Below are 15036 nucleotides of genomic sequence, written 5' to 3'. Positions count from 1 at the left end.
CAACCCAGCCTTGCTAACTCCCTCAGCGTACTTCTGAAATGTGGCTGAAAGTGCAGTCGGGAAATACCACATTCTAGATACAAAATGGAAGAGAAGTGAGAGGAGATGGCAAAGCATAATTTTAGAGGGGAAACATTTTCCTTTGAACATATAAACACTTGTGTTTATAGACAATCACTTCAGAAAGAATCTATGTTAATACTGTTTGAAGTCAGATGTAGATTTTAGGATTAAGCTCTGAAAACACACTATATCAGTCAGAAAGAGTGTGATGCTTTATTTTGTGATGCTTAGAGGATCCCAAACAGTTTACAAGAAGGAAGTTCTGATAAGCACTGCTAATGCAAGCACTTATGTGAGTAAGATTCTAGATACTGAAATAGGTTAGTAAAAATATATTCCTTTACAGATGAGAACACTGAGGCTCAAAGGAGGCTTAATCTTTTGCTGGTCGCATACGTTGTTGGGATGTAGGAGCGTGACCTATCTCATCTCCCACTCTCAACCTTTTTATTAGTTTAATATGCCTTTCACAAGAAATAAAATTATATATTCCTCTTTGTGAATAATATATTACATTAGAACTCTTCTGTCTTTAAAAACTGAGAATGGTTTCCTTTTTTAAGTGTTTTCTTTGTCCTGGAATTAGAATGAGTTATTACTAAACAATCCTAAGGATATAGATTTCTATGGTAAATCCCACTTTTTTAGAAATACCAAAACCATGTCAGTCCAGTGTTGCATACAGTGGATAGGTAGATTATTGCTTTTAATTTCTACTTTGCAGTACATGCAATACAATTACCAGTGCTCATGCCTTACATATAACTGCTAAAAATATAAGGCTTCCCTAGCAAGCACAGCTTTCACAGCAAGGACAAAAGTATTTACTTAGGTTAAACAATCATGACCAGAAAACTGTTAACTCTTTTTATTTGGAGATTAATCCTTGGAGAAAAGTCACATGAACGTTTTCTTCTGCTAATACAGCAGTATATTCTGTTAGTTGTATCCTCTTTCTGTGACACACTGTGTGTTCTGTTGATGAATTACATCCCTCTGTCTATGATCTGATAATGCCTATGCCATGCTATTATTGCAATTTTTGGAGTTTCTTGTGCTTGCATGTTTTGTAGAAGAGAAAATGAGTGGCCAGGAGAGCAGAGAAAGAAAGTGTAGGGGATTTCTTAGAAAATTTGTTTTTTCAACATTTGCTCTTATTTCCTATTTTTGGATCATTTATACTGACTTGAATTCAGTTTAAAGGCATTTCATGAAGAAAACATTGCAGAGTAAATTTGAAAAAAGCTTTCTGTTTCATACAAAAGAATACAGGGGGTTATGCAAATAAAGTGGAGTTCAGTAGGATATATGAAAATACTTGCTTTTAAAAACCTTTCTCATCTTGAGCATATTATTGTACTGATTTAAAAATCCTTTCATGAAGCACTCGTTACACTGTAGTGTTCTTCAGTGTTGGTACATAAGAATAGGTGAACAGTAGCTATGCTGTATGCTTTTTGTGAGCTTTTTATGTGGACCATGCGTAACACAAAACACTAATGAAAGGTTTATTTTAAAAGAACATAAAATTGTCATGTGCACATAAGGCAGTTTTATAAGTGAAAGATCACACTGAAATCCTTTTAAATTAACGTCCCTTTCTAGAAAATTTGAAGAAAATCAGAAAATATTTTGTGCATTTATTTATCAACCAGATAGTCCTAGTGTAAAAAATATAATTTATAGCTGTAAATGATACTTGAATTGATGGATATGTGAGAAAACATTTCAGAGTTTGCCTTAAAAAAGTAGATGTGTAAAATAGTGTCTTAAAACTGAAAAATCTATGTTGTCACTGTCTAAACAAATCACTTGAAAATAAATGGCAGTGAATGACATCAAACTATCCAAAAAGTTGAGCTGGTTATACATTTTTTCTTTAATTTACAAGTCTCTGAAATAAGCTCATTTATATAAGATGATAACAAAGGTGATGTATGATTGTCTGCATCAGAATATTCCAAATTAGGCAGAGCCTGCTTGAAGTGATTGTGTTTGAAAATACCCCTTAGGAAATGGATTTTCTGTATCATGATAATGGAGCAGGAAATCTTATGCTGAGAATTGCTGGGAAGCTCAATCTAAAATAGTATAGAAGTACCATTTATATATAAATACATATTTTGTTTTTCTCGTGCAGGTGTGATGAATGTAGGCTTTGCTACCATTTTGGCTGTCTAGACCCTCCTTTGAAAAAGTCTCCTAAACAGACTGGCTATGGATGGATTTGTCAGGAATGTGACTCTACATCCTCCAAAGTAAGTTAATTCATCCTGTGAAATAGTTCAAGTATTCTGGTTTTAGCAGTCTTACTTAGCGTCTGAAGTTTTTGTTGAAAAGTCTGCTCTGAAAAACAGTAAGATGTCGCAAAATAATGTTTTCAGATTCTCTGTAAAACAGGTAAAAAACAGAATGTATGCAAAATGGAAATATTCCTTATCAATAAAGAGATTTTTATTATCGCAGTTAAATGCTTTCTTTTTACATTACCTTCTCTCTGAGAAAGGAGTGGGTATGGACACCATGTCAGGATTGGCAACATTGTTGAAAAGTGAAAGTATTTCAGGAGTAGTACAGAATACAAACCTTTAAGGACAGAGTTAGAAAATGCATGTTTTTCTAAATAAATGAAGATGGTTTGAATTACTAAAGCTGTTTTTTTTTCACTGGAAAATTGTATGAAGGTTGTTAATACTTTATATCGATTGGTATGCCGTGATCAAATATAACACTGTAAAACTAGAATTAAATTTTTTACATGAATTAACTCTCTTTAATAATACTGAAAGTAATAGTATGCTTCTGTAGTACCAACCTTTCAAAAAATAAAGATTGTGATTCTTTGTCTGCACAGAAGCTTCTTTAGTACTGGCATTCTTTTCTATCATCACTGTAACCTCTGAAGAGACATTTTCGAATTGTTTTTCAAAATTGGATTTATAAATGCATCTGGTATCTCAACATTAAAATAACAGAGAATTCTGAAAGTCTTTAAAATTTTACAGGCTATTCTGCCACTTTCTTTGTATTTCACAGAATCTTTTCAACTGCTAAGGAGGTGACTCAGTATTTGGATACACAGGGACACAGCTATGCGGAGATGTTGTTATAAATTACCTGTTAGCATACTTAGTAAACTCTTTCATGATGTTACTCTTAAGAGTGGAAGATACAAAATGTTCAGAGAGGTGTATAATTTTTTGACTTGCGAGTGTCCCTTTCCAACTGAAAAATATATTACTCAGTTTCACCCCAGGGGGTTTATCAAATTGTTCTTCTGTAAGGAGATATGAAGACAGACATTGGAAATTAGCTGTCCACTGCAGTTTGGACATCAAATGATCTTTCTTGAATACCACTTACATGCAACAGACATTTCAAGAGTGAATTAAAATTGTTATTGAATTTCTGTCACCTGCTGAAACTAAAAGGGGTTCTTGATAATGTTAGTTAAAATCTTGTGTCTCCTGTTTTCTTGGCTTCTTCTGAGTAAACAAAAAAACAGGGTTTGTAGTTTCTAAATGTGTTTTTCGGGAGATTAGCACACTGTGTACCCGATAAAATTTTAAAAATAATTTATCATGTAAATTATTTATGATTGACTTCACTTAGTGCAGGGTGTGTATTAGTTTTAAGTTGCATGCTGAAAAAGACAATAGTCTGAAGAATAAACAAAGATTATAATTAGAATTCTGATATATTTTGTGTTATCTTGGTGATTATTACAAATTTGAAATGCTTGTTACTGTGTCTAATTTTCTTTTTCATTCATAAAGTTCTTTAATAAGTAAATTTAAATAAAGTCCTTTGCACTTTCAAGCACAGGCAATTTGAATTGTATTTGAGTGAATATGTGATGAATATGATCGACACTGAAAAATTGTCTTATGGGGACTCCTTGTGGTTTCATTTAGTCACTTTCCCACAGTTTTTCCACAGAACTAAGCAGAGAAATTTCTCTGAAAAAGCTATATTGCTCTCTATGTTTTAAAAAGTCTTTTTTTTTTTTCTTTTTTGTAGCTTTCTTTCGGTTTATTCTCTACTGTGTAACAAATTCAAACATGGTGTTAAGTTAAACAATTTTGCCTCAATGTGAGTGTATTTTTAAAAGGATTAGGGCTTTGTTTATGTTCTTAATAATTTTTAAATTGAATATTCTCTATGGCTTTAGGATTGTGTATTGTATATCCATGATTTTGCACAATTTTTCACAGCCAGGAAGAGCTGATAAGGGAAGGGTTTTTCTACCCTTCACTAGAGGGAGTAGTCTCTCAAATGTGTACTTAGAGTCAGAAGAGGAAAACCATAGAGCAAGTTGTGGTGTTTGCTGCGTTCTGCCTGACCTGTGGATGAACAGCAAACCTGAGCTACCAGCAATTTCAATCTCTCAGTCACTCTCTAAGTCCAATTTTTGGTGTGTCAAAATGGAGGGTTTTGTACGGATTATAGCACTAAAATGGGATTGAATTTCCAGTTTTGGCCAAGGAGACTATTGTTTAGTTTTCTTTCCTTCACCTTTATTAATCAGTTTTGATACCATTTAAATCACTGCTATAGTATACATTTTAAAATTCCCCAACAATATCTTCTGTAGCAGTATTGGGCCTTGAAAACAATTGGTAGGTAAATTACACTATTTCAGTGACGAGAAAGATTATAGTGCATAGCATATAATGGTTCAGTTAGTTTTTATTTCTAATTATGAATTTCAGTTTTAGATGTTCAGGAAAAGTTGCGTACTGCTGACAACAAATAATGTGATTTTATTTTCAGACTTTACTAAGGACTTGCAGGTGTCAGCAGTACAAGGGAGGTAATTTAGCGGTAATAAACATATGCTTTAAATTGTTATCTATCACAAGTGTTGGACATGCTGCTTCCATTTTGCTTATACTGGTAACAAGACTCTCCAGCAATTGTGTCAGTTTTTCCACCAGTGTAACATATTCCCATATTACCCTGCCTGTCAAATAATAGACAGACAGGAACTTTGCTGTAGGGCATGAGGGCAGCAGCTTCTCTGCTGGTAATACTCGCTGTCACTTTTATGGAATGGGTGATTCTCGCTACTAAGGTCTGACAAGCTCTCTCATCTCAAAAACATTGTAGATTTTGTTACATCACATGAAAGCTGAAGTAAACCTATACGCTCTCAATTTCTATAACATTATCCATCTACCCTGCAAAAGGATTATAATGGTGCGCTTTCAGGATTGCCAAACAGCACTCTAAATCATAAATTTCTTGACGGTTTGAAATAGTGATATTTAGAATGAATATAGATGTTGTTTTAGTTGAATTTAGTAAAAACAAAATAAATAAAATATAAACCGAATTATTCAACATTATGATATGGTAATACTCAGTAGGAATAAATGTGACCTGACCATTTGTTCATTATGTGCGATAAGGATCTCATTATGAGGTCTCATTATTATTATTAGATGTGGATTCCTTTCTATTGCCTTCCATTTAAAACATACTCTTTAAAGTGTCTTCTCCAATTTTAAAATTTTACAAAGTACCAAGGCAGCAAAGAATTTAAACATATATCATGGTGTTACAGTGACCGTGCTAGTTAGATTTCTGTCTGCTCATTTTTGCATACAATCTATTTTGCAAAACACTGCAGAGTGCACTATTCGAGTGCTGCAAGATGGGCTGCCTTGTCTCTAGACTTCTGTTTAGTTTGCTTTAATTTTATCTTTTTACTGTATTGTGTTTTTTCAGTGGAAATAAATTGTCAGTATATATGCATAGAATTTTCATCTAAACCCCTCAGGAAATATTTTGTGGAACTACAAATATATGACACACCAATCCTGGCAAGTAATATATTTTTGTACACCTTTTGTGTTGGAAAACAATCATGGATGATTTTGAGTATTAGCCAGGTAGAAGCATTTCTTTGGGTATATCTCACTTTCACAGTGAATAAGAAAATGTAATTGGACACTGTAAAAATATTGACTATAAATTTGAAATAATATTTTAAATTTAAAATAATCCTTTAAATGTAAAATTTATGTCAAAACTCTTAATTTGGTCAGATAAAAAGAAAAAAAAGTGAGCAATTCAATTTAATTCCTGTAGTCCATGGAATTTTATTCTAGTAAAAAATAAACCTGTTGGTTAAGAAGGCCTATGAGGAGCATAGAAGTTTCTGATCTACTCATGAGTTGTGCAGGTGACAGCCTCATTATGGTTATGGAATTTAATCTTTTTCATTATGCCTTTTTTCAAACTCAGGGAGTATTTCCTCCACAAGTGTGTTAAAAAATAAACAATGAAACCAAAATTCCTGATGTCAAGTTCTCAGAATTTAGGAGATATCAAAATTAAAGTGGCATGCAGTGCTTTATGTCCCTTTGTGGCTATGTGTGAATTTGCAGCCTTTAATCACTTCATGCTGTGATACTATTTTTTTTCTATAGGACCCCTGCCTTCTCTGATTTAGCTGTCATGGATCACCAAAAGGGATTAATTTGGGTTGAGTATTAGGAGAACATACCGTCTTTAGGTTTTGCAAGACATAAAAACTAAAGCAATGATTTCAGGAACAGAAAAAAAAAAAAAGTGGTTTGACTTTACATTTTAAGTAGTTGAGTTGTGACCAGAAAATTGAATTTTACCTTTGTCTTACCCAGAGTGAGTGCTAGACAAAAATTTTCAAATGGTGAGTAGTTTTTTCTCCTTGTTTGCTGTTGCCCAGCTCGGATCCCTTGGCCCAACTTACAAAATGCTGAATTCTCTGAGCTGCAGAGATTGATAGTGTAAGCTGTGTTTTGAAAGTACCAAGTCTTCATAATGATGTGGTCTGGACTGTTGCAAATTGAGTAACTAATTTAATGCAAATTTTAATTTTTACTCTCTGTGTTGACTTCCATTTTGCAAAATGTCAATACTGCTCCCTTATTTTAGAAATTTTCCGTAGATTTGGATGAGTTGTTCTCTGGAGCTGCCTTTTCCTGCCCATTGACTATAGGAGGGAGCCAAGACAGCTAGTTTAGATTAGCAGGGGTTATAGTTTAGGTGGGATTCTCCTTGCTTCAATACACACAGAAGATGGTTGAATCAGCGTTGCATGTACAGACTTTATCTGTGCAAATACGGAATGTTTGGAACAGAACATTTTCAACATAGCCAAAATCTTTAACATTTTATATATGCATATAAATTTGAGGTTGGCACACAGGGGTAGTATATATGCATGCTTAATCATGTCTCAAATATATTGTATGTATGATAATATTTTATCATTCAATATGATGTGATTTTAAGTAGTTGCATTGAAATTCAGAAAATAAACCAAAAAATCCTTAAAGGTCTTTTGTATTAATTCATACTTTTTTCAGTCATATATTCTGACAGAGGGTGACTGCAGCTGTAAAGAAACTGTGACCCTAATTTAGTCACCTTACAACAGACATACTGTTGCATCAGAGCACTCCTTTTGAGGACACAACATACAAGCAAATGTACTGTCACCATGGCAAACATCATTGCAGCTGAAAAATTATAAAAGAATGCTGCTAATAATCATCTGCTTGCTGATACAAGTAGAACATAATGCAAAAAAGTTCCATTTTTATGCATCATTTTTCAGCCAGAATTTAGGAGTACTTCAGAGTGGTTTACAGAACAATAAATTGCATAGTGTAATTCACTGACTGTATTTGTAAAAGTAGAATCTGTCTTTTACTAGGTGTGGATATTATGATCTATTTTATTATATGGTCATCAAGAATGATAGAGTTAAATATTTTTGTGTGTATTCATATATTTTAAAGTTGGTTGAGGAGAGTTGAATTATGCTACATAGATCAAATTAGGACTTTGGCTCCTTGTGTGACATGGAACAAACATGTTTTTCATATAGTAATTGGAAAATATGTTGTTATTTTGAAATCACTGTTGTTTTCCTAGATTTGTGAGGAGCAGTCAAACATTGGCACTCAAATGATTTCCTTAAAATTGAACGAGAAAAAATTATCCAAATCTGTAAGGCTGTGTGAAGATTTAACATAAGTTCTTACACCACTTGTGCCCTAGTTTAAGAATTTCAATAATGCTAAACCTTGGCATAGAAATTAATTTCACTATCAAGATAAAAAAAAAAAAAAAAAAAAAAAAAAAAGTGAAATTACAATGTACAGTAGTTCTTATCAGTTGGCTGAAATATTGCCAACTGTGTTCTAATATTTGCTCCCCAGGTATCATATTTAAAAAAATTAGTTGGCACAGCCTCTGTTATTTTCTGGCAAACAGGTATAATACATCTATGTAATGAATAATTTATACCATAAATGTTCCAAAAATAATCAGCCTTGAAATTAACTTATGATGGGACTTGATTTATGAACAGTGGGTAAGCTCAGCATAAAGTTAGTTGGTATTAAATCCCCAAATTAATCCAAATAATCAGATACACCTAGTTGGCAGAAGATTCCCTTAGCTGGGAGAAGCTTAGGTTTTAATGGAAAATAAGGTTAAGCACTGTGAAATATTTCTGGAATGGATGGTTATTTTAAATATTTTAGTTCTTCACATCAAAATCAATTCTGCCAGTTCCAGTACCCCATGGTACTGACTACCAGATCCTCATCATGGACTTTTTGTGCTTGTACTTGTTCTTAGGTGCAGCTTAATTGTATCAGAAAAGTATAGTAAAAAATGGACAATACAGCGTTGTCTTTCCCATAACACTGTACTAACAAGTCACTTTTTGACTGGTTAAACAAATGATAGTACATCTAATACCAGCCAAAAGTTTAAAGAAATTGTAATACAGGGATCTTTTTTCTTAATGAGGTATTGTTCCAAATAGAAAACAAGATTTCTGATTTTGAAGGACAACACTGGGATAGATCAAAGAATGTTAATTAAAATGTTTAAAAATTAAAGTACCAATTAGGATTCCAAAGTGAAATACATATTTTTTTCTTGCACTAAACTTTGTCAAAAGCCAGCAGTAATAAATGTGATAATAGTCTGTTTTCCCAGTGGTGTATTCTTGGAAAATTAAGATTTAAACTATACACAGTGGTTTTAAATGAGTATTTTTGTTTAAAAAGCCCCATTGTTATAGTACTTGGTCCAAAAATTCTTTGGTTTCCAAGATTCATTTTCTTCTTCCCCATATCTTTTTCTTATCCAGGAGACTGAAGAAATCACTTGCTGCTTACCTTCATTCCCTCTTTTTCCCAACAACACAGAATTTTTTCCAGAGCTGGAGCTTTGCACACTGTGTTATAAGTTCTTTATCTTAATGGGAGAGCAGTAGTATCATTTAATGCCTTTCATAATGCTGAATATTTTATGACAATTAGAAGGAGGAAAAAATGTTTCAAATGCTACTGAAAAGAGTGATTGATTCTGATGGCATTATACATACACCTTATACTACCTTTAAAATGAAGCAAATTATTGTTTCAAGAGGCTTTTTAGTGACTCATGAATCAAATCATTACTGAGGTAGTCCTGCTTTTCATAAGTTGTCTTGATAGTTTTGCTTTTGTGACTAAAAATATGTTAGTAAAGTAAAAATAAACAAGGATGGCTGAAATTAGAAACTAGCTTGGTCATTAATTATCATTTAGGTTAAAATACACACCCATGTCTAATTTCTATTGGATTATTTAAGAGGTGCCTGATTAATAAAGTACTAGACAAAAAAATTTAAATCACAGACACAGCATAGTGATTATATGTTTTAATGTGTCTAATCTGAATATACACAAGCTAGTATTTAAATGTCTAAACCTCTAGTTTAGATGTGGTTTATTTAGATGGAATAACTATTACCCACTTTTAAGTTAGTGGTTAAGGAAGTAAAATCTCTTTGTGGGCAGCTGTTAGAAATGCCACTGCTTTTCCTTACCTTCTTTAGGTTATACTTCTAAGAAAATCTGCTTACAATTATGGTTTATCTGGGAAATAGCTCTTCTACTGAGTTATGACTTATACTTCCTAAGCCATGACAAAATGAATTTACCGCCTACGTTGCCTGCTACTGTAGTGCTGAGTGGCAAGGAATATCTGCTGGGACCTATGTGCAATTGGGAAAAATCCAAAAAGCAGCTATCATAGTGTTTGAAGTAAAGCCACTAAACCTAGTTTTATGCTAATGCAACATAAGAGAATAAAAACTGAGCATTTTTTCAGCCCTAAGCAGCACCCTACAAAGGGAAGAAAGATTTTATACCTTCTCTTTGGTATGAGCTACATGTACTCTCAAAGGATGTAAGAAGACTGCACGAGGAGTAGTGTCTAGGAAGGACAGGGGGAATGCTTACTACTTAACTGGAAGCTTTCCGTTTCTTGCTTTTGAAAATCAATTGCTTAGATATTTACAATATTAAGCAGCATTGTGACCATGAATTTTACATATTGAAGATGTTGAAGATTGAAATCTGAAAGACATGGAGATAATAATTTTAACCCAGGTTTTTTTCAGTTCACTTTTTAAGTGAAGTCTTGAAGATATGAGTATGTGAAAGTCACTAGATTGAAGCTGCCAAAGCATCATAGCTTACACCACTGATAGACATTCAGAACTCCTTCATCAATGTAGTTGTCTTCCTACTTCTAAACTCTCTAAAATAATGAGCCTTTTGAGTACTGATAATTAGGGTCTTCATGCTGATAGTGGAGCCATAAACAAATTAATCAATAAATGGTAATTGACCATTACTATGTTCTCTTAACAACTCTATTGGAAATTTTGATTGTTATTTACTTAATTAGTAGAACACCTGTTGGTTTTGAAAGCATCTGAAAAAAGTGTGAATGAAAAGCTTGTAACTGACACTTAAGTTTTTTAACCTTTTGAGCCTTGATTAAATTCTTGGTTTAGATGATATCAGCTGCCAAGATGGCAGTATCAAAAAAATTTCCATTTGAATATTCATGAAGATTTGAAGAGTCAACAAAAAATAACAAAAGGTTTGTACGTTGCAGTAACATAGAGAATCCTGAGAGATGCAAAGGTATGTCTGGAGTCTGGTGGCATCCCATTCGACTCGAGTTTTGCAAAGTAGTGTTCTGTTGCTACCAAACTCCTGAGATAAATTTCTTTACCTATAAATATATTTCTTGCCTTTTGTTTAATATAGAACTAGAAAGTATGTAATTAAAGAAGAATTATGTATCTTAATTCCTCACTAGTCCAACTTTATTACCCTGCAAATTATATTAGCACATCACCTGTAATCATATTCTATATGATGGAGGAAGAATTAAGATCATTAACTGTTAGTCTCTGGATGGGATCTGAACACATTATCATAGTTGCCTAATTACCTGCTCATGTTTACTCTCAAGGTTGATTGTGTTTTAAACCCTTTCAAAGCAGTGCAACCATATATGTCACTTTAAGTAATGTGTCACTCATCTGTATAAATTACGAATGCTTTCTGGGCAAAATCTAACCGTATTGAACTAGGAGAGGGGAGAATAAACCAAAAACGTGCCATTCTATGAAGTGCTAAGCAAGTAATGAATTTTAGCAGAGTCAAGATTTGCTTTTCATCATAGTGTTAGATAGTGAGTGGTAGTGAGGTTTAGTCGCCATTCTCAAATAGAGATTCTCTTAGTGCCAGCCACATTTAATCACATTTTGCAGAAGGCAGCTGGGCATTGCCAATTTGTGCTGTGTCAGCCACTTTCTGTGCAAAGGAGTGTCTCATTGCTTGGATTTTAGCATTCTGTAGCAGAAAAGTTCCCTCTTCTTAAAATTGGCTCAGCAAATAGCTTGTGTGGGCATATAACTGTAAGAGCATTACAATCAGCTCTACCAAGAAAAAGCACAAATATGTGGAATTTTAAGATGGCTTTTGAAAAGATTTTTACAAAACCTTTAAAATGTATAGTGTATTGATAAATTCTGTTAGCAATTAGGTTTATCTGAGATTTTTTTAGTAAATGTGTCTCTGGTAACGGTTGAAAATTATTATCTGGTTCAGTGGTTTGAAACACCTTCGGGCAGGTTTGAAAAGTCGTCAAGCTCCGTCAAACAGTACCAGAAGATTTCATATATGAAAGGTCTTGGTATCTGTAGATATCAAGATTTCTTCTAGCTACTAATTCCATGAAGACTGAAGGGCAGATGGCGTTCTTTTAGATGTGGTATAAATAGCCAAAGAAAAGAAGTGTCAAAAAGGAAATAGCAAGAAAACTGAGTATTTATGGAAGGTACACACAAGTGTACTTAAGAGTGGGTTAATCACTTCACATTTTATTTTTGCAAACGGAAGGGCGTCAGCAAATTGATACAGTCATTGACAATAAATATTAAATGTGTAACCCATCTTGTGCAATAAATAAGGATACATACCAGGTACCAATATTTGCAAGTGTATTGTGTATTAATTGAATGTGCAGTTTGTCTTACCATTTTCTTCTGGTGCCTAATGTCTCCACTGCTGGTTATAGGTTGAAAGTATTGCACAAGGCAAAGGAACTTCAGATCAAAACAGTATTTTAAATATCTTTTTTAAAACTACTGGTGGTAAGGAACTTTTTGAAGGTTTTTATAAGATGGCTGCATTCATGTAACGATAGCTTCAAGAATCTTACATTTAAAAGGTAACTGAGAAAATACAAAAACTTTGAGATTTGGGAGATGGGATTTATTAAAATGTTATTAATTCTCTCACTGGAATGACTTATAGACTTATTGTTGTTTATGTCCTTTCTGGGTACAGCATAGACAGAGACTGAAAAGCTCCTTGATGCAAAATAGTAAAATATTCAGAAGACAATTTGTACCCTTTCTCAAGTACCCTGGTTAGTATACAATGAATCATCTTACCCAGAAACTCATTCTTCCATGCAAAGCAATCTGCTTCAGCTAAAGAACAGTAAGATGGCTTAAGCAATCCTTGGGAAATGTGATTCTGAACCTCTTAAGTAGAAGAAGAGGGAAGTGAACCAGGATCTTCCCTATGATGCTTGAATGTGTTCACCGATTAATTTAGGGCATCAATCAAACCGTTGTCTAAAAGTAGGGCTTTGAGTCTGTCACATTGGTTCACATTACGGAGTGGTCTCAAGAGTCTGCAAACCGGGTTCCTGTCAAGGGACACTAAAGCTGAGGATGTATTCTGGCTGCTAATGGGCATCTCTGTGACCAAGCTAATCATATCTTTGAAACATGTATAGCACCTCTGGCTCATCCTCAACACTGACTGCTTTGCTCTGCACAACTGTTCCTGTCTTACCACAATAGCTAGTGGTATAAACCACTCTTATATTTGCTGTATCAGAGGTATATTTGTGGCTTAGTTTAGTTGACTACAAAAGTTGTTTCATTCCTATTTTGATAAGAGAATTCATGGAATTCACGTATCGGTAGTCTTAAGATTGAAAGCCTAAAAATTAATACATGGTTATATACTGTTAGGGCATTAAATTTTATCATTTCCATGTTTGTATAAGCTCTGTATGCATATGCTTATAACTGAAAGAATCTCATGTACAATGTTGTTAAGCAACAAAAGTAAGGGACTTGGTGTGTGTTTTCTACTATGAGATGAGAAACACAAAAAAAGGATTTTGTCTGGGAGATGTTATTTTCTAGAAAAAAAAAAAACAACACAGGGAAAATATTCATGCCTCCTAAAACAAGGCAGTAAAGTCAACATTTCAAGTTAATTTAGCCTCATCATTCCATGTATCATTTTCAGAGTTCTTAATTAGGGAAGAATGAGGAATTTCCAGGCCTTTCTGAGGATGCTTTAAAACAGCGGTGCTAGTTGTGACCTTTCAGTTCCTGTGGGCTCAGCAAAAGATGGCTGATTAATGTCACATCTTAAACTGTGTCAAATGGGCTGTTCATTTTCTTTTTAGTAAACAGCCCGTTGTCAATTTAGCTCAGGTTAATGGAATAAAATAGCCTTCTGGTTTAGCTGGCTACTTTATATTAATAAGGGTATGTATCTCTATTTAGTAGTATAAAGTTATATGGAAATTTTCTCTTAATTACTCTAGTGACTAATGTGAATGAATAAGTCAGAGGCACCCACAAAATAGTGTTCCTAACATTTGTTTGAATCTTCATAAAGGATTTTCAAGAGATTTTTTTAAATTTTGCACATTCAGATGTTAGAGAGATCTGAAACGGAGCATATAAGAAACATTTTTATAGAAAGCTTTTCTTTAGATAGATTGGTTATTTTAAAATATTTTTATGGCCTTGAATTAATGTTTTATTTTTCTGCTTTATTAGTTGAAAATAAACAGTGGTACTTTTTAAGAAGAGAGAGAGGGAGAAAGAGAAAAGCAGTCTGGGAAAAAATAATGGGACTGCAAGACGCGCCCTTGGCATAGAAAGGGAAGTGTGAGTACACACACATTCATAAGAATGAGAGAATTCCATTTGGAAGAATATACAGAAACACTTACAGAGAAGAATTAAGAAATAGGGCTGTGGCAAAGTGGAAAGGGCACACAGAGAGCCTTCCCCCAGAGCAGGGTAGAACATTTATAGAAAATGTCTGAAGCCCAGGCAGATAAGTGGGTGCCATATATCATAGGTTTATACAATACCGGGTTGGAAAGGACCTCAAGGATCACCTCTTCCAACCTTTCTTGGCAGAAAGCACTGTCTAGACAAGATGGCCCAGCACCCTGTCCAGCCAAATCTGAATACTGGAAATCCACCACTTCCTGAGGAGATGATTCCAGTGGCTAATTGTTCTCATGGTGAAAAATTTTCCTTTTGTGTCCGATCAGAATCTCCCCAGGAGTAACTTGTACCCATTACCCCTTGATTTTTCCATGTGCCTTCTTGTGAAAAGGGGTTCTCCATCTTCTTTGTAGTCACCCTTTAAATACTGGAACATGGTGATGATGTCTCGCCTAAGCCTTCTCTTCTCAAAGCTGAACAAACCCAGTTTTCTCAGCCTTTCCTCCTATGAAAAGTTTAGGGAGCTATAAAACTTGCATAATAGACTGGGAAAAAAAAAAAATATA

At 33.9% G+C, this 15036-nt stretch overlaps 1 protein-coding gene across 1 annotated transcript in view; it reads left to right on the top strand.

Annotated features, from left to right (window-relative positions):
• PHF14 (PHD finger protein 14) overlaps positions 1–15036 on the top strand; it is a 169356-nt gene that overhangs the window by 110971 nt on the left and 43349 nt on the right. The window contains 1 exon segment of the mRNA XM_026842187.1: positions 2204–2321. Coding sequence (XP_026697988.1) covers positions 2204–2321 — 118 coding nt within the window.

Source organism: Athene cunicularia (genome assembly GCF_003259725.1).
Source record: "Athene cunicularia isolate RWA chromosome 2 unlocalized genomic scaffold, athCun1 chr2_part1, whole genome shotgun sequence".
Taxonomy (NCBI): Eukaryota; Metazoa; Chordata; class Aves; order Strigiformes; family Strigidae; genus Athene; species Athene cunicularia.
The sequence above is the reverse complement of the archived record's forward strand: the minus strand, read 5'-3'. Positions and strand labels throughout refer to the sequence as shown.